This window comes from Ascaphus truei, chromosome 14 (genome assembly GCF_040206685.1).
Source record: "Ascaphus truei isolate aAscTru1 chromosome 14, aAscTru1.hap1, whole genome shotgun sequence".
In the NCBI taxonomy this organism is placed as follows: Eukaryota; Metazoa; Chordata; class Amphibia; order Anura; family Ascaphidae; genus Ascaphus; species Ascaphus truei.
This window is the reverse complement of record NC_134496.1, coordinates 30,167,780-30,188,564: the sequence shown is the minus strand read 5'-3', so window position 1 is coordinate 30,188,564 and position 20,785 is coordinate 30,167,780. Positions and strand designations below refer to the sequence as shown.

The window sequence follows — 20,785 nt, the reverse complement described above, 5'->3', positions numbered from 1 at the left end:
GCGGACGCAGGGTTGGCGGTGAAGAGGAAATTGGCGTTCCACAGTGCTGGGGCGCCACATCTGTCCCAACATTTATGCTACATCAAGCCGAGATCTGCTAGCAGGAGCAGCTACATCATTCCAGAGAGGACAGGCACAGTGTCAACAACCCCAAAGTCAGCCACGTGAGTCTTTTTATCTCAACTCTTTTGGTGCTCGCAGTGAGCCAGTTGCTGGAAGAGATATCACGCACATTATACTTATTCTGTCTGGGGTTGACCATGCTTATTTCCCATGAATATATTAATCAAATCAGCAGGACTGTACCATTTCTTAGCGCCTGGTGGGTTAATCATTGATTTACCCGTTATATACATTATTTCATGTGATTTATAAGTAGGCAAGCAATGTAACAAAGAAATGGGGAAAGTCATTGGGACAGCGGCGTATTGTTAGAGATAATTGCAGCAGGAAGAGAGAGATGATGTCACTTTATAGATCATTGATAAGACTTCACCTAGAGAACTGTGTTCAGTTATGGATACTACGGGCCATTTTTACTAAGCTGTCTTCTGCCATAAGAGACTTTCTGGTCCCGGAAGATGCCCATTGGTACATAATGGCGAGAGACTGCTTAGTAAATGTGACCATACGGCATATTCCCAGAAGAATATCAATAAATTAGGGACTATATAAAGAAGGGCTACGAAAATGGTGCATGGTTTAAATCATAAAATGTATAATTACAGACTAAACAACCTCAATATGTAAAGCTTGGAGGAGAGAAGGCAGAGGGGGGACATGACTGAAACTTTCAAATATATCAACAAAGTAGAGGAGGGAAACATATTTCAGACTAATAGAAGGCAAGAACAAGAGTTTATTCTCTAAAGCTGATGTTTGGAGGCTTAGAGGAAATTAGGAGAAGTAGTTCTTCACAGAAACGGTGATGGATTTGTTGACTAGCCTCCCAACAGAGGTGGTAGGAGCTAATACAGTAAGGATGGTATTACAGATGTATAAAGACTTACTGTAGTGCTCAAGAGATAGCGCTGCTGGGATGTCGCTGCAGGGGGTCTATGCTGCTGGATCGGACTCCTCCACAGTGATAATCCTCCAGTCCGGGGCAAGCCGTGGGACCGCGACTTGCCCGAGTCCCGAAGACTATAAGGCTTTCTTTTCTGTAGGACATCTAAAATATACAAACAAGGGATGTAATACAGTGTAGGGAGAGAGGAAAATTAGAAAACAAGCTGTGCAATGTGGTTCTTGTTTGTCCTGTTTACGTTGATGGGAGCCAGAATAAAGCCCCTAGAGACTGAAACATTGGTCTTATGTAAAAAGAATATATATTTTTGATCAAATATTCAACTTGGATTGCCTGGAGAATCATCAACATTTATCTATGTCTCCTGGCAGCAAAACTAGAAAGAACCAGATATATCACAGAAATGGTATCCCATTGGTTTTAGTCTTAGATAAATCTCGTGCTGTTTTTGTCCAGTGTGGCCACTCACTCCCAGAGAAGCATTATAATCCTGTGCCTATAAGCTTCAATGCCTTCAGTGCACTAGTTTTGCTCCAAAATTGCCTTGACTCTAATAATAATAATTATAATTGTTTGTTCTTGTATAGAATACGAAACCACTAATAATAGCATGTTCTTATATAGCGCTGCTAGTTTTTACGCAGCGCTTTACAGAGACATTTTGCAGACACAGTCCCTGCCCTATGGAGCTTACAATCTATATTTTTGGTGCCGGAGGCACAGGGATATAAAGTGACTTGCCCAAGGTCAGAAGGAGCCAACACCAGGAATTGAACCAGTTACTTCAAACTCAGTGAAGATATGGAGTCAGTATAAAAGACAATAAAGTATACAGAAAATATTGTGAAATCACTGGAAACGGGATTAACCCCAAAACATATAAGTAATAGACACCAAAATGGAGTGACACTACATACATTTTATGTAGTGTCACTCCCCATTGGTGTCTATTACTTATGAACACACACAAAGAGAACAGAAGCCCACTGGAGAGCACTCAAACATATACATAAATCACAGCAGACGTGAAATGGAAAGGTATGTATGTGAGGTGAGGAGTGAATGAATTAAAATACTTTAATGGGAGTAAGTACTCAACTAAAATGGGTAGAACACTAGACATCCAGAATATATTAGACTCAATAATGAGCCACAAAAGCGCAGCGAAATAAAAAACACTGGATAATCGGCGTGAAGTGTAGGCTACCTCCCCTGTTTATATATATAGGGTGCAGCCTGGTAAGTATATATACCGAGGTGGCCTATGTCTGCTAAATATAACACAGATACAACCACTCTGGGGTAGCTGTGGCAGATAGAGAAAGGTAGGAGTGCTCTCATTCAAGTAGGTGTGAATGAGTCAGCCTATCCACGAAGTCATATAGTGATAAGACAGATCACAGTAGTACACAGGTAGTGTCCACTTACACCTTGAAAGGTAATAACAGAGCAAGTTATTAACTCTGTGATGGTTGAGAAAAGCGTAAATAAAAAACACAATCTGAGGTTATTTTGAAACAGAATAACACTTGAAGTTATTCAAGTCAAGTGCACAACGGAGACAGCTTTTGTAAAAAAAAACTCTCTAACAGTTAACACGTTATGCCATATATTTATACCCTAAAACCTAAAGCCCCACCCCTTTATGGGGGGGCTTGCATGCCATTAATATTACCTCATTTTGTAATACATAACAATACTAAAGCTGATGTCATTTTGTAATACATAATAATACTGGATAACTGTCTGTAAGCTAAAAATCATTATGGGGTTAAATGTGATTCAGTTCTGCCACTTGGCACATTGTATGAGAAACAGTTTATCTTAGACTACTAACGAGGCTTTCTCATAATATCTGGCCTGTTTACACTTTCAATTTGGAAGCTGATTGGATGAGGAACGATCAATAAAGTCAGCTAGGAGCGAAAACATTCCATGTCTGTTTCACACAGATTTCTTCACATAGAAAGTCACAAAGACAAGATGGCGGATTCAAACAAAATGGCTTCATCCTAATGCTGTTATGTCAGACCCCCTAATGTCTCAACTTCGTCAGTCCCTCCTCTGATTCTTTAAAACATTGTTTTTTGAGAATTATTGGAATGATTTTAGTCCAGAAACACGTTGGGAGGCACAGGGGTGCTCCATCGTCTCATAATGCTGCTTGAGGGTATAGTGAGGAAAAAAGAGAGATCCAGCGCTCCACGGATTTCAAGATAAATGAATTTATTGTGCCACACGACGTTTCGACCAACAGGTCTTTTTCAAGTGATTAGGCATACTCAAATCATGATCTACCTAGTATATATACCCTCTAACATTAATATAACAAGTGAAAAACAGTTAAATAATCACCCCAGCTGCTCCCAATCCGCTGCCCCTGATCAGTGCTACCTTCATGCATAGCCATAATAGTCCATGAGAGTCTATTTCCGGTTTTTCTGTCCACTTCCGGTTTTTGCGTTTCAGTGACGTCACGATCCTCTTCTGTGCATGCGCATGCGTTCCAGCGTCGTCATCGTCTCCCTGTCGGCCTGCTGTGACGTCAGTCTTCTTGCCTGGATTGGTTATCCTTTCCTCGTGATGCTGTGGGGGCTGTATGTTCGCTCTATGAGCTGTAAGCCTTCCTTCTTTCTGCGTCGCGATGTGGGAGGTACTCCTGCGTCCTGCGTCATCATAGGCATCTTGTTGTTATCCTTGACTCCTGTAAAATGGGCTTTTCTTCTTTCTCACTTTATCTGCAATGTAAGTCTTTTAGTATGCATAAGTGCACCATAGTATATGATCAGAGGTAGCTATGTATAGTGTGTTCCAGTGTAAAATATAATATGTGCAAAAACAACATTTAATAAAAGCTTATAGAATGCTTGTCAATCTCTTTTGTCCCTTACTTACTTTAAAGGCTTTTCACCAACAGCAGCCATGCCACCTAAGAAACATTTGTATCTCCTATTAAGAAAACAGTTGAAAGATATGTAGTCATTTAGCCCTTTTGAATAAACTGTGTCCAACGTGTATGTCCAGTATGTCTCACGCTGTAATAAAAGTGTATCAATATCAATTCCTGTGGACTTTCTTTTTATTGGTTCTATCCCCATTAAACGAAGGGATGAGACTGGTTGTTTGTGGTCTATGCAGTGGTCAATAAAAACTGTATTTTCTGATTTATTATTGATCCTGCTTTTATGTTCAATAAATCTGGTTTTTAGATTCCTTTTCGTCTTACCCACATATAAAAGTCCACAAGGGCATTTGATAATATATATGACTTGTGTAGTAGTGCAGGTGATACGTTTATTAATTTTAAATTTTGCACCACTTCTTGGATGACGAAATACATCGCCTGTCATTAAACTGTTACATACCGAACAATTAAAACACTTGTAGCAGCCTGCTTTTGGATCACTTAAAAAATGTGTACCCACATAAAGCTCTTTTTTATCTGCTTTAATAAGAATATCCTTGATATTCTCTCCTCTTTTATAGGCAAATCTAGGTGTTTCCTTACATATGTTTCCTAATATCTGATCTGTTTGAAGAATTTTTCAATGTTTTTGTATAGTTTGCTTAACAAATTGACTTGCAGTCGTATATTTGCTTGCATATTTAGATATACTAGGTAGATCCTCATTTGAGTATGTCTAATCACTTGAAAAAGACCTGTTGGTTGAAACGTCGTGTGGCACAATAAATTCATTTATCTTGAAATCCGTAGAGCGCTGGCTCTCTTTTTTCCTCAGTGTACTTTGGATTTTGCCTGGCAGGTACTTCCTTGAACCAGCAGCATCGGTAAACTGTATGTTTATTTATTTAGTTATATTGTGGTGTGCAGCCTTAACCCCCTTTACATTGGCTGTAGCTGGAAAGGAGAGTGAAGCTCTGGTGGTTCCTGGTTGCAGACGCTGGTAACTGCCACTCTGTGGCTCTATGCTTGATTAATTTACCTTGATGTACGCATAACCTTGAAACACCTTATATATAAACATAGTTTATTACATTTTTTCACGATGAGTGTTGTGCGCTTTGTTTGTTTTTTTTTTGTTAAGCCTGGTCTGAACCTGTTCTTGGATTAGTGATGCAATAGCTGTAGTGGTGTAATTGAGGACATCATCTAACACATCTGTTAATGTATTAAGCCTGTCATATAGTAACCCAACTCCTACATTTAGAACTAAACTAACCCAAAATTGTTCGTTCCATAAACTACTTTTCAGCCCTGAAATATTTGGTGTTTTTCTCTTGTTTCTGGTTGTTGGAGGAACTTGGCCCATAAATGATTGGTGTTGCTAGGGTAAAAATGGATACAAAAAATGCAAAAAATTTATTTTAGGCAAGTGACCTTTCTGCTGCTAGCTAAAGAAAAATGGCATCTATCTCTACCATCATATATTTTGAGAATTAGCACAACATTCTATTACTGAGACTTTGTGATGTTTGTGGGTGAGATGGTGAATTAGTGTAGTGTTACCTTGACCATGGTGATAGATATCTGCGATGTATAAGGAACACAGGCAGATGAGTATTGCTGACAAGGCTCTGTTGGGCATCATCATGACAATCCTGTCATCTCTCTGTGGGTTATACCTTCGCAGACCCAATGGTGCATACATCTTAAAATTCTAACTTCTACACACTATAAAAGAATAAAAATATTGAGTCTTTGAAAAAATGAAATGTTCTGAGTCTTTGAATAAATTAAATGTTCCTGATAAGATCAAGCTCTGCCTGGTATCTTATTTTCCTCGTTGGTTAACGGTCAAAGTTTATGTCTCGTCAAAACGTTAACTTGATGCGGCTGTGCTTTAGATGACTTTGGTCTTTGGTGGAGCTGGAATGAGTTTTATGTGAGCCACGTGGATCCAGGAAGAAATCTCTGACACTTTAATTGCTGTATTGGTGGTTAGTATGGGCCTTTTTATCTAAGATGAAGAGCATGCTTGTTTAGGAACTACTTGACCTTTAACTCCGTCTCACGTAGGTGCACTTTTATCATACCTTATGCCTAGAGAGACTCAAAAAATATATTAGTAGCATACAATACTCATTATTTGTTTTATTACCAATAGATGGTCCTTAATTTGTTTCTTTGAACTACTGATAGTCATAAGTCATCCCATAAGTGTCTCATAGGGAGATAATTTAAACCTAGGAATAAATTCTTGTATCAATGTGTTTACTACTGTCTTAACATCCGCATATAGACAGAGGTATCTCCTATTAATGCTCCTCACATTTAAAACTAAGCAGCTAATGGGGACTTGACTGTACTACAATCTAAGTTCCTAAGACTTTGGACCTCATCCATTGTCAAACCAATTGCTTCCATAATCAACTCTATCCTTTCTGCAGGCCATATCCCTAAGACCTGGAAAACTACCAGAGCTGTCCCAATCTTCAAAAGTGGGGACAAAAACACTGTCTCAAACTACAGACCAATCTCTCTTCTCCCCATGCACACTTGCTCTCATTCAGGCCTCACTGTCATCTCCTCCGATGCAAATGGTATCAACCTTTTCATTAAATACTAACTAACCTTAAAACTTTCCGCACAAATTAAGCATCCCAATAGCCTGCACTCATGGCTATTATCCCACACACAGTCACTCCTACCACCCATTGTGGCCAAGCACTGCCATCTACAGCACTTATTCCATCACCTGCTATCTCTGTAAATTTCCCTTAAACCTTAGATTGTAAGCTCTTCAGGGCAGGGATTTCCTTTCCTATTGTCTGATTTTGCTGCACTTACTATTCTATTATAATTCCCTCTACTGTATTCTTTGTGAAGTGCTGAGTACATTTTTGACGCTATATATAAATAAAGTCATACACTACAATACTACCCAAAGTCATGGAAAAAATGTGTTTACTCCCAATTAAACAATTACTATACTAAGACAAATGCCTCTAGGCAATTCCAGTCTGGCCTCCACCCCAAACACTCCATTGTAACTATTCTGCCAAAAATGTGAAATGCCTTGCGTATAATGTATACCCTGCTCACTTATGTAACTGTATTTGCAACTATGTATCACCTGTCCTTTAACTCTATACCTAGAACATATCCAAAAATGAGAGGTGACTCCTAATGCACCACTTCCTGGCAAAACATTCTACAAATAAAATAAATAAATTAGCAACTAGGATGTTGTTTGCTTAATCAGCAGAATTAGAAATATATATTATACAGTGATTTTAACAGTAACTACTGCTTATAATAAAATAGAACACTTATGGAAAAATAAATGGTTAGAAGTTATAAAATACATCACATATTCAGTTAATAGTCAAATGCTTTTGTAGAGGACTTCACACTAATTTTTGTAATATAATCTCTTTGCACAGTGCCGAACACACTGACAGCGTTATTTTTTTAAAGACACTCAGAGAAAAATTTCAGAGCTTGTTTATCTTGGGCAATTTGCCAGCCCGGGCGTTTCGCCAAAAAGACCTTGAGAGTGCCGAGCAGATAACAAAACAGCTTCTCAGTCTTCTAAATATGAATTACTGAATTGAAACTTCAGCTCAAAGTTAAAAATGGAGCTCTCTCCACAACAATAAAAACAAAAAATGTATGGCCTCTCTAAAATTAAAATATGGCCTCTAAAAAATAAAAATATGGCCTCTCAAAAATAAAAATATGGCCTCTCAAAAATAAAAATATGGCCTCTTAAAAATAAAAATATGGCCTCTTAGAAATAAAAATATGACAATTAAATAAACTGAGGTTAGATCAACTTATGAACACACCATATATAATTAAAACAATACGTGCAAGCTTAAAATCTCTTTGCAACATATCCTAATCCTATAGAAATACAATTGACATGTTTTTACTGGTTTACACACAATACAGAAACCACAATACAGACCCACAAATGTAACGATGCGTGGAACACGTCCCCTGCGGCGTGTCCCTTTCTTACCTGTTTACTTCTGATCGCCGCCCCCTAGCTGCGAGTCAGGGTCCTGTGACTTTAAGGATTCTGAAGCAAGCAATGCCATCTTGCTTTCTGGCAAACCCTGCCCTCTTCCTCCTGACAGGGAGTAAGCCTCTCTTTGACTTTCTCTCTGCTATTAGTCTTTTGCTGCCTGCCTTGGTGCCTGCTGGTACTCATCGCATACTGTTCCTGTCTGGACCTCCTTGGGACCTTTACTTATCTCCTGCGGATTCCGGAAGACTGGGACAGTCACACTTATACTACTGAGGTTAGTTTACCGTCGGGTAGTGTAGGTACCTGCTTAGTAGGGTTCACCTTGACGTGGTAGCAGGCTTATAATTCCTTGGCCAATGGATTAGACTAAGAACCCTTATGTTATGTTTAGTTTCGCTGCACCTTGCTGTTTCTGTCACTATGCCTTTAAGAAGTCTTGACGTTCTCCAAGAAGCAATCCTTCTCTGGATGTTACCTTGTGTTCTGAACTCCATGCCCATGTTTCTGGTTTCCGTTTCCAGACTCCCGTGCTGAAGCGTTGGCTTCCCAGCAACCCCCGTGTTGGTGCCTGAGAACGCGCGCACTCCCGCTCTGCTGTCAGAGCATGCGCGCACATGCAGCTGGATCACTCGTGTCTCTGAGTAGGCACCGCACCTCCGGACGTGTCGCGCATTTTCATGCGAGCGGCGCGGTCACGTGACTACGTGCGCCGATCCCAAGCTGCGCGGCAACTTACTCCCTTCGTATCCCCTGCGGCCTCCCCACCTCGCTAACGGGTCCTTCCCCTTTTCCCTGCGTTTGTGAGGAGAGCACAAGTGTGACAACAAAGAACAGAGATACAAACTTCTCTCCTACACAGCGAATCAACTTCTCATAAATAACCTGCTTTTAAAACAATTTTTTTTTTTTTATGCTCCGGAGCTTTTGAGTTTTGAGTTAACTTTTCGTATCTTTTGCACATTCCTTTGGAGAAAAAGGGGGGTTTGGCGCGGTCTGTGCTGCTGTTATTCTGATTCTCTTTCTAGTTGCCATTAGAACAGAAGGAAAAATAATATTTTCTGGTTTAAAAGACCTATTCGTGTGGCCAGTAGGAACAAACCTTTTAAATTCCATTATTTTTCTTCTACTCTCTCTCTTAGGGCTGATCTGCAATTACTGGCAACATGTCCTACTTTTTTACACTTATAACACTTTCTGTCACTTCCAAACACTTTCTGTCCCTTCCAAACAATATACACACAGTCTCTAATTGTATCCCAATTTCTGCATATATAACGGGTTTCCCCCCCCCCCCCCCCAATCGCAGATTATACTGTGGGTGCGGAGAAACATACCATGTTGCCATTGGTGTGGTGCTCACAGGAGGGCTGAGCTTCCGCCACGGGGAACCTGGGGCAATTATAACACTATGGGTAACCACTTACTCGGTGCAGCGCCTCCACCTGCTATGGATCCCACCATAGGGGGAGTGATTCCTCGCAGGACACATACAAACAATGTATAATAACTAGTGACTTTTTCTGAACATGCAAGACAACATATCATGGCAATACCATAATAACCCGTGTCCCTCTCTAGAGGAGACACTTACTGCGTTGCGCAGGATGCTTCCCCAACACCAAGTGATCCCACCCAGTGTCCCGAGAATCCCTACCCAATGTCCCGCACTCTTGGAGAGAACGTGGGTGACTGCGCAGTCACTATTAAACTAAGGGCCCGTTGGTGCACTTGTTGACTTAATAGTACCTGCCCGAGCACTCCCGTGCTCGGATCTCCTACTGGCTTCACAAAGGTTCCGGCGACCGAAGAACACCGGAACCACCTCCAGGACGATCCCACCCAGAGGACTGCTGCAGCCGCAATGATGAACTGCGCCCACCTCGATGCCCGGAGGCGCAGCGCCCGCTGAGTCCCTAACTGACTCTTATAACTACAGGGACAATACTGTACTATAGGCGGTCCCTACAGCACAGCAACCTTGATGGCTTAGGGGAAACTCCTATGGGCCTACAGGGGTTAATAGCCTGCCCCATTCCCCTAACTCTTGCCAGTACTGACTAACTAAGAACTAACACTCGCAGCCACGCACTGCAACCTTCGGAACGCGTACAGCAAACTTGCTGCACGCTAACACTATGCCTTCTTGTCAGGCCTGTACAGGAAATCAGGGGAGCGGTTGCACCTTAAAATAAAAACAAAATCTACATGGTGTAATATTGTTAACACAGTGAAGTGGTTTCTAAGAAACTTAGAAAGCTAGACAAGGAGGCTATAGCACGTATAACCAGCCAAACAGAATGGTAAAACCATAGGAGGATCGGAGATCTCAAGTAGAGACAGAAACACAGGGATAAAACAAACACTTTATCCACAAATAAATGAATTGGAGGCTTACAGGATCCAAAAGGATATACAGCATAGGGAGTATGTAATCTTCCGATCACTTCTCATCGCCGTTCACTGCTGCTGCTGCACGCCACCCAGACTGCGTCTCGAACAGCCGTCACGTCACTTCCGGAATTCCGGCCGGTTGGAGATGACGTCACAGGCTCAACGTTCTCTCTCTCTCAGTCAAGAGTGTGACCCTGAGACTGAGAGAGAGAGAACGTTGAGCCCGTGACGTCATCTCCAACCGGCCGGAATTCCGGAAGTGACGTGACGGCTGTTCGAGACGCAGTCTGGGTGGCGTGCAGCAGCAGCAGTGAACGGCGATGAGAAGTGATCGGAAGATTACATACTCCCTATGCTGTATATCCTTTTGGATCCTGTAAGCCTCCAATTCATTTATTTGTGGATAAAGTGTTTGTTTTATCCCTGTGTTTCTGTCTCTACTGGAGATCTCCGATCCTCCTATGGTTTTAACATTCTGTTTGGCTGGTTATACGTGCTATAGCCTCCTTGTCTAGCTTTCTAAGTTTCTTAGAAACCACTTCACTGTGTTAACAATATTACACCATGTAGATTTTGTTTTTATTTTAAGGTGCAACCGCTCCCCTGATTTCCTGTACATACTGTTTCTGGACCTTGAAACAGTCCATCTAAGGGTTTGAGTGTTTTATTTGTACCCCTACTTGCACTTGTTGATTTTCATTTCATTATCACATTGCACTTTTGTATATTATACTATTTCACCTTGATTAATTCTAGTATTAGAGCGCCATCTACTGTTTGTTTGCTTCTTGTCAGGCCTCACAGCACGGCCAGCCGTGACCCTGACAAGACAGCACTCACATGCACTAAGGGCAGCGTCCCTATCTTGGGCCGTCCCTCAGCACTTACCCACTAACCTGGTGGGGAGTTGGGGCCTTACTTGGGATGTGGGGGACCTTACTCGATGCAGGAGCTGCACTTGCTCTCTGCACCCTTCCTTCCCTCACAGCTCCCCAGCTCCAACTGCCGTTCACAGCGCGCGAAATGTATCTTATTCTGGCAGTCTGGGAAATCCTAAGCCCTATTGGCTCCCTGGTGTCACGTGGGGTGCACAGAGGCTCATGGGACCCGTAGTCCCTGCTCAGAGCCTTCACTGGTAGGCTAGGGTTTCGCGTTCTCTCTGGTCTCTGTCCTGCGCATGCGCGACCTCTCTGGGGCTCTCCTGGCGCCTGGCTATCCCTGCGCATGCGCGAGCTGTTGCACAATGGCGGAGCCCTGTACCCCGAGCCGCCGGGGCCTCGGCAACGCGATTGCGGCCCTAACAACGGGCCGCTCGCGTCCCCAGCAACCGGCCGCATCAGGGAACAGCGTGCGACTCCCCGCTCCGGCTCCCACCCTTGGAAGTAGCCGTCGGGCCCGGCGCTGGCTCCGACGGCACCCGCGACCGCACTGCTCCAAGGGAGGGGGGTTTCAAGGAGCTGCGGGAGCTCCAGGCTACACATATAAACCTTTCATAAAAATAACCCTCAACATCATCATATATCTTAATTATCTATCGGCAAATTCACTTGCTATTTCTTTCCTATTCACTTTCTTTTTCACTTGTTATTATATTAACTTCTGTCCTGGCAATGGTAAAAATAAGCAACGGGACCCTCCTGTCCCTCAACAGAATTCTTTTGACCCATATTAACGTAAAGTATGTTTCCCTGTGGGATTCAAAAACACACGAGGCGGCGCTCTCTGAGCTTATCAATCCCACAGAAAAAGATCCCTCTTTCATTTAAACATCTGCGCAATTAGTTGATAATAGTACAAACAGTGCCATTCACTGGCCAACGAAATATATTTATATTGTCTCTTTTCGTTCTCTGTATTCATTCTTTATTATTTTCGTCTGCAGACACACAATCCTTTGAGAATTTTTGGTTTCCCATTATTCCCCTGTTACAGAAATCAAATTTAATTGACCTGTACAATACTTCTACGGCTACAGAAATCAAATGTAATTGACCTGTACAATACTTCTTCGGCTACAATAATCAATGTTAATTGACAATGTACAATACTTCGGCTACAGCAATCAACTGTTAATTGACCTGTACAATTTAGTGTTACAGTAATCAGCGCAAGCTGATTACGTACAACTCTTTTGGCATGTTATTGTTCTGAATAGTGTAAATATGCAGATAAGGACCTGTCACAAGACTGTTCCCCAATCACATTTTCTCATCATAACTATACCAAAGAAAAACTTGAATCACTTCAGCGGGTCCAACCCAGTCCTGATAAACCTTATACTTTTATAACATGGATACAGATAAGACTTTCTAACCAGATATCCATGCACTCACTTGGTATGTAAATGACAAAACAGAGCAAATGTACAATCAGGGACCCGTCCTGTTCAGACAAGAAAAATATTTATCACAACCCAGGACGGTCTGAAAACAATCCCTTTATGCATACAAACACTCACCTTCATCACCAAAACACCAAAACTTTTAACGGGACTCTTACCTTAGTCCCTAACAACTCTTAACACTCTTACACTTTAAAATGAATACAGGAACAGAGAATAATAAATTCACGTGAAACTGCTAGGGATTCTTACTCGTCACATCAGATAAGACACCGTTCAAAAATCAGCTCCAAGCATCACTCAAAACAATTTAATCAGGCTGTTTGTCTAAAAATGCAGGTAGCCTTACCTTGATTCATATGTGAGCGCTCAGGTTTGAGTGATGGACGAGTGATTCATCCGGGTGCTCGATTCCGATGATATTGAGTCCCTATTCGGAATGCGCCATCTGAGAAAAGCGTAAATAAAAAAACACAGTCTGAGGTTATTTTGAAACAGAATAACATGTGAATTTATGCAAGTCAAGTGCACAATGGAGACAGCTTTTGAAAAAAACCTCTCTAACAGATAACACGTTATGCCATATATTTATACCCTAAAACCTAAAGATCCACCCCTTTATGGGGTGGCTTGCACGTCACTAATATTACCTCATTTTGTAATACATAACAATACTAAAGCTGATGTCATTATGTAATACATAATAATACTGGATAACTGTCTGTAAGCAAAAATCATTATGGGGTTAAATGTGATGTCAGTTCTGCCACTTGGCACATTGTATGAGAAACAGTTTATCTTAGACTACTAACGAGGCTTTCTCATAATATCTGGCCTGTTTACACTTTCAATTTGGAAGCTGATTGGATGAGGAACGATCAATAAAGTCAACTAGGAGCGAAAACATTCCATGTCTGTTTCACACAGATTTCTTCACATAGAAAGTCACAAAGACAAGACAAGATGGCGGATTCAAACAAAATGACTTCATCCTAATGCTGTTATGTCAGACCCCTAAAGTCTCAACTTCGTCAGTGTTGTAGTAAATAGGACAAGGTACAAGGTAGGCATGTACTCACTCAGATGAGTATAAGTGAGTCAGTATACCCAGTATTTAAGGCAATCCAAACAATCACTGGCAGTGACGTCATCACATCAAAGGGGCGGGACTAACGCTCGTGATCGGAGCGCGACCTCCTCACACTAGCTCCCTACACGGAGCTTTGTATATGCATTGAGCTATCCCTATTTCTACCCTAGCAGCACCCGTGGCAAACTTTAAAGCACCCAGCACCAACAAGTAGGTGTACAGCTACTAAGTGCTACCATAGGGTCTGCTAATCTATTTTTACCGGATATTTGTTTTGTTTTTACCTACCGAGGTGTAAGTAGACACTACTTGTGTACTACTGTTCTCTATTCATTTATCGCGGCAACAGTCACCTTCTGTGTTTGTAACAGACACCCCCATTCAGGGGTGTCCCTACACCAGTGTTATACTCTGTGTGGGCTATTTTGTTACACTGTTGAGACTGTGTTATTTTGACAGCTAATTATACTGACACTTGCAGTGATTATCTGTTTGGATTGCCTTAAATACTGGGTATACTGACTCACTTATACTCATCTAAGGGAGTACATGCCTACCTTGTACCTTGTCCTATTTAATACAACCATCACAGAGTTAGTAACTTGCTCTGTTATTACCTATCAAGGTGTAAGTGGATACTACCTGTGTACTACTGTTATCTGTCTTATCACTATATGACTACATGGATAGGCTGACTCATTCACACCTACTTGAATGAGAGCACTCCTACCTTTCTCTATCTGCCACAGCTACCCCAGAGTGGTTGTATCTGTGTTATATTTAGCAGACATAGGCCATCTCGGTATATAGAACAAAAGATGTGTTTGTGATGCGTCAAAATCGGTCAGAATTCCTCCATGACATATGTAGATAATACTGGATAACATGAGAAAGTCCATAAATGATGTGGTAATTTGTCAGGTAAGGGCTAGGAGTCTAGTGAGGCCCACTTGACCATCACAGAAAGAAACCCCATAATGGCCCCTCCTAGTAACCAAATAGGACGTAATAACAGGCACCGGTAACCATATACATATATGTGGGGGCACTATGGCCCTTTACCTTGGTGCTAGCAGGACTCCTCGATATCCAGGGCGTGCTGTTCATCCAGGTGAGTATGCAGCAAGAAGAAGAGTGTAGATGTGTAGCACTGCCGCAATCTCCAGCTCCCAGTGAAACCGGAAAAAATGATGAGGTAAGCTTTCAATTGAACAACAGGTCAGGTTTTATTGCAGGGTGGTGCAGCAAGGGGACAACGGAACAACACTAACGCACATCTCGGTATATATACTTACCATGCTGCACCCTATATATATAATCAAGGGTGTAGCCCATTATACGGTATATTTTATTTCGCTGCACTTTTGTGGCTCATTTTAGTGGAGTACTTACAGTACTTCCATTAAAGTATTTTAATTCATTCACTCCTCACCTCACATACATACCTTTCCATATATATATATATATATATATATATATTTATTTATTTATTTAGTGTGGGGCTGGTGTGTGCATTTTTTATTATTGTGGGTAGTGGGGGTGGGTGAAGGGTGTATTAGCCCCAACGGTGGTTGTTTAAGGCTTGCGTGTGGATAGCGGGAGGCCTTAACCCCTTCATGACCATAGTGGTATTAACCGCTACGGTCGTGAAGGGGTTAAGGGCACCCGCAACCCCCCCGCAAGCCCTAAACAAACAACAAGGGCCAAATACCGCCTTCACCCACCCCCGCTACCACCAATAATCCTGGCACGGCTCTTTAACCCCTTCATTGCCTTAGCGGTTAGCCGCTAAGGTAATGAAGTGGGCTTTAAATGCATTTTTCCTGCCTCGGATGCATGCCGGGGGGGTCCGGTGCTGATATTAATGGTATCAGCTCCGGAGACCCCGGCATCAATCCCAGCCAGGAAAAAGGCCTGAATTTTTTCTAAGTGCCGATCCGCCACTCATCCCCTGCCTCTGAGCAGCAACTTGCCATCTTTTTTTTGCGTGGCTGATCCACCAGCAAAACGGTATTCTAGAGAGGCGAATAGCTCCGCTTAGCTACTCGCCTCTACTAGAATACAGGGTGGCGGAAAAAGTTGGATTTTTAGGCGGGAAGTGCTTTCTCGCCCGCCACCGGCGGAAAAAAAAACCGCCAGCCAAACTGGCGTTTTTTTTTAATCTTGACACTTTCTGGCCCCTTTCTGAATACGGATAGGCTTTTTAGGTGGGAAAGTGGCGAGAAGTGCCTTCCGCCACTTATTGCATGTGTTTGTTCATTAATTCCACCCCAGATAGAAGCACCACATTACTACAGAGGCGGCACATTTTATTTGAGTGCGGCTAGCTCCGCAAGCCGGGGGATGCCCCGGCATGCTAGCCGCACTCCCTCGGCGTGCCGCGCGTCATCGACGCGCAGTCACGCGTCATCGGTTGCCTGCGCACCCTGCACGCGCGTCCTGGGCTCCCCGAGGGAGCCCTGGTGTCCCGCGATGTGGGGGACGGCGACAGGGGGTTCCGGGGGACCCGGCGGACCCGGCGAGCGGAGGGAGAAAGCCCCGATCGGAGGGCGCTCCTCCGCGGCTTCGGCGCGCGCCAGGCACATCCCGGCGCGCGCCTGGTTACTGCTGCGGCCGAGACCGGGCAAATGCTCAAATAAACTCGGCCGCAGCAGTATATACTTTAGCAGTAGCGAGGGTTCCCCTCCCCCTCTCCCACCCCCTCCCCCTCTCCCACCCCCTCCCCCTCCACCCCCTCCCCCTCTCCCTTGAGTTCGTGTCTATTACTTATACCTGTATGTTTTGGGTTAATCTCCTGTTTCCAGTGATTTCACCATATTATCTGTACACTTTATTGTCTTTTATTCTGAGACCTATCCTGGGCATTTTGCGCTGACCACAACTCCATATCTACACTGCTTTATGAAGATTCAGGGATGATCTTCTCCTGGTCAAGCGGCAACACTGTTTAAGGGCCAGTATTAATCATTTTACTGTTCACTTTCTGGTCCAATATTCTATATGTTCAAATTATTTATTTGATTGTTTTTTGGTGGTTCCATGTTACACCCATATTCAGGGAGCACCCCAGTTACCTTGTATCACTTCAAACGCAGTGCCAGTCTTTACTCACTGAGCTGCTCCATCTCCCATGTCTCTTTACTGTCTATATATGTTCAAAAGAAGACTTGTATGTATACCACTTTCCCATTGTTCTCTTTTGCAGATTGATCACAAGATTTTGCAACCATGGCAAAAAAAAAAATATGTGCCTTCCTCGTGGTCTTATCAGCCATTGGCTTCATCTATAGATTCAACTACAAGCACAGCGGCATTTTTTGCAAACCTCTCTTCTCTATAGAAACCATAAGCTCCAAGGTCATTAGTCCAGAGGACGTTCTGAGAAATGGAAATGGGATCATATTTATAGAGACCACTAACAGAATGGAGCCCCGTCCCCTGGCATTATGTGCCATTGAGTCAGCAGCCCGTGTGTACCATGACAGGCCTGTGGTTTTTTTCATGAAAGGTTTGACCAACATATACGCGGAAGACGATATGAACAGAACACGGAAGAGTTTCCCAACACTCTCATCTTTTGATAATCTCTACTTCTTCCCTCTGAGAATGGAGGAGGTGTTTAAGGATACACCTCTACTCCCCTGGTTTATGAAGGTAATGTCATTTGGACTTTATTACTTGTTAATAGAGATGAGTGAGATATTTGTGCATAATCATGGCACAAATTTCCAAATCATGAAAAGCCGACATGGAGTGATTTACATGATACAAACTAGATTATTAGCTTTTTCAAATTCGCTCTAAATTATTTCAGATAAAGAGGGAACAAGTCTCACTTTGGGGCATATTAACAAAGTGGGGCTAACCAATAAGACACGTTACAGATTTATTAAGGTGTCTTATGGCCTAGCACTGCTTACTATAATAGTAAATATGGTCCTGTATGTAGTTTAGATTTAGATTTATGTTTAGATTTACTTTCTGAATGGTTGCTCAACAAAAATTAATAGATAGTAAGGTGTCCTTAGGCTCCAGATGGTGTTTTATGGTATAGCCACGCTTAGTAAATATGGGCTTGAAAATCAATAATATTAACAAAGCAAAACCTCCCAAGTGATGGGCTTCATGATTTCCCTCTATATGATGCAATGTTCAGTGTTCTGTATATACCGGCTATTCCATTGATACTTTCTGTGATGTCATTTATGGCTCTGCCTATGAGAGCGACCATTTGGTAACAGCAGGAAAGGGAGGGGGAGGGGGAGGTTCTGGCTGGCACATTTTGGCCCAGGGGGCAAGCACAACCAACTGACCCAGGAACCTGGTGGTCAACACACCATACACAGATGCATGTTACATGCACCCTACAAAGGTAATCTCCATACAGTTCATACTGTATGTAAACACACAATATACAAACAAACCAGATTTACACATACAGGTACACTGTATACAGATACGTATTTAATTTGTGAAGTTGGATGTACAGTACAGAGCACTAGAGCTTTTTGTCTTTTGTTCTATACATGAGGTCACAATCGTTCTATACATGAAGTCACATGGACTTCCAAACCAAAAAGGTGTTTAATGAGCCACAAGATCTTATGGATCATTAAACACCTTTTTGATGTGGAAGTCCGTGTGCCTGTATTTCTCTCATACCTACTGCTGTATCACTGGGATTATTGGATACCCCACTTAATATCGAGCACCGACAGTTATGTTTAACTTGATTCTTCTTTACAGAGTAGAAAACTGTGTCAAAGAGCACCCACCAAGGTGGGGAAACTGCAGAAAGTTCCCAATTGCGTGCACTCCTTGAAATGTTACATGTGGGACAGAAAGATCTTGTGTAAGACCGTGGCACAACCAACAACGCACTATACTGTATATAAGTCCACAGTGAAAGGGACAGACGGTCCCAAAATATGAATTGGAATGATGAGTATATATATAATCAATGTATTAATTAAGGTTAGAATAATAGGGACCACATATAGACAACAGATGCCAAACACAGCTCACAAGCCATCTATTATGGCAAATACAACAGGCAAGGTAACCCGATGTAACTGTGAGAGGGAACAGTATGTGATAGTCCTATGAGCAGGGAATCGGAATTAAATAAGTGTCCCAAAACACATACCCCAACACAGAGGGATGAAGGGAATAGGTATAGTCGGGGAGGGAAGGTACCCATAGGTCTAAAAATCCACTAGCCCTACAGTATATCCGATTCCCAGTGCAACGGACATGACAGAATCAGTACTTAAATGTAGGTGTCTGTGTCACATAAGTCAGAACACGCTCAGTAGACTAGATATACTAATATTGCACATGACATATATAGTCATAGGTATAGCTTCATAGTATTCTGAACTAAAGAACATTATTCAATATAGCTGATAGCATTATCAAATCGGCCGCTGTACATATGCACAGTGCTATATAGTATAGTCACTGTTGAACAGCAAAGTACTGTGGTGCATATAGCAATGTCAAAATAAGCCGCTGTATGTGTGTACAGTGCTATACAGCTCAATTGATGAATGGCTGATATGATATGTTGTCTATATGTGGTCCCTATTATTTTAACCTTAATGAATAAATTGATTTTATATATACTGTGACAGAGTCACTGACTCAGTAGGCTGTGACAGTGAATGGAGAGATGCTGCAGCCAGTTCACAGAGTGTTAATCTCCTCAGACAGAGAAAGCAAAGCGGAGGACTGATTAAACAGGAGCTGAACTATCAGTGAAACAAGTGCTTTAAAAAACAGGAAGTTGCTCACACAAGGTGAGCTTGTTTTTCCACGTGAGGGTGAGAGACTTCTCCCGTAGGGTGAACATTCGTACCGGTTTTACCGGGACAGTCCCGTTTTTTTGTGTCCTGTCCCGGTTTTAAGTCGTCCCGGTTTTTGTCCCTGGTCCCGGTATTGCGGGGCAGCGGCGGTGAGGAGAATGCGGCGGCCGGTAAGTATTTTCTATGTTTGTGTGTGAATGCTGCCGGGGGGACTGAATGAAGGAGAATGCCGGGGGCGGGACTTAGAATGCCGGCCGGCCCGCAGGGGATTGGATGAATGATGATGCCGGGGGCGGGACTTAGAATGCCGGCCAGCCCGCAGGGGATTGGTTGCAGGCAGGTCAGAGGAAGCCGGGGGCGGGACTTCCGCTTTGTGCAGAGCACACGTGTCTTCCCGCACCCGGCTCCTCTGTGCGCGGTGAGTGTCCCCCTTCTGTCCCGGGTCCCAGCCAGGGGGGGTAATAGGAGGTGGTAGCGGGGGTGCGCCTGACTTTGTACCACCTTGTACCTTTGCCCCCCCGGCGCTCCCAGCATTGCCCCCCCCGGCGCTCCCACCATTGCCCCCCCCCCCCCCGGCGCTCCCACTATTGCCCCCCCAGTGCTCCCACTATTGCCCCCCCGGCGCTCCCACCATTGCCCCCCCGGTGCTCCCACCATTGCCCTCCCGGCGCTCCCACCATTGCCCCCCCAGCGCTCCCACCTTTGCCCATCGGCGCTCCGACCATTGCCCATCGGCGCTCTCAGCTTTGCCCCCCCCCCCCCGGCGCTCACAGCTTTGCCCCCCGGCGCTCACTTCCCCCCATCCCCTTGGTGTGGGAGATGGGGGCTGGCAGTGGTCGCTGCGTGGTCGTGGGCGGTGCAGGGGCTAGCCGGCGGTGCAGGGAGAGGCAGGGTGTATCTGTGTGTGTGTATCAGTCTGTGTATCAGTGTGTGTATCAGTGTGTGTATCAGTGGGTGTATGTATCAGTGGGTGTGTGTATCAGTGTGTGTGTGTGTATCAGTGGATGTGTGTATCAGTGTGTGTGTGTGTATCAGTGGGGGGGTGTTGTGTGTATCAGTGTGTGTGTGTGTGTGTGTATCAGTGTGTGTGTGTGTGGGTGGGTGTGTATCAGTGGGTGTGTGTGTGTGTATCAGTGGGTGTATCAGTGTGTGTGTGTGTATCAGTGGGTGTATCAGTGTGTGTGTGTGTGTGTGTGT

General features: G+C 43.5%; 2 protein-coding genes across 2 annotated transcripts in view; both read left to right on the top strand.

Moving 5' to 3' along the window:
* The window catches only part of LOC142465886 (alpha-1,4-N-acetylglucosaminyltransferase-like), a 100,511-nt gene that overhangs the window by 16,157 nt on the left and 63,569 nt on the right, over positions 1–20,785 (top strand). The gene's annotated exons all lie outside the window — the stretch shown is intronic.
* Positions 1–20,785, top strand: part of LOC142465885 (alpha-1,4-N-acetylglucosaminyltransferase-like) — a 61,598-nt gene that overhangs the window by 15,412 nt on the left and 25,401 nt on the right. Inside the window, exon 4 of the mRNA XM_075570294.1 lies at positions 16,990–17,438. Within this exon, the coding sequence (XP_075426409.1) occupies positions 17,013–17,438 (426 nt within the window). The 5' untranslated portion in view covers positions 16,990–17,012. The remainder of the gene's footprint in view (positions 1–16,989; positions 17,439–20,785) is intronic.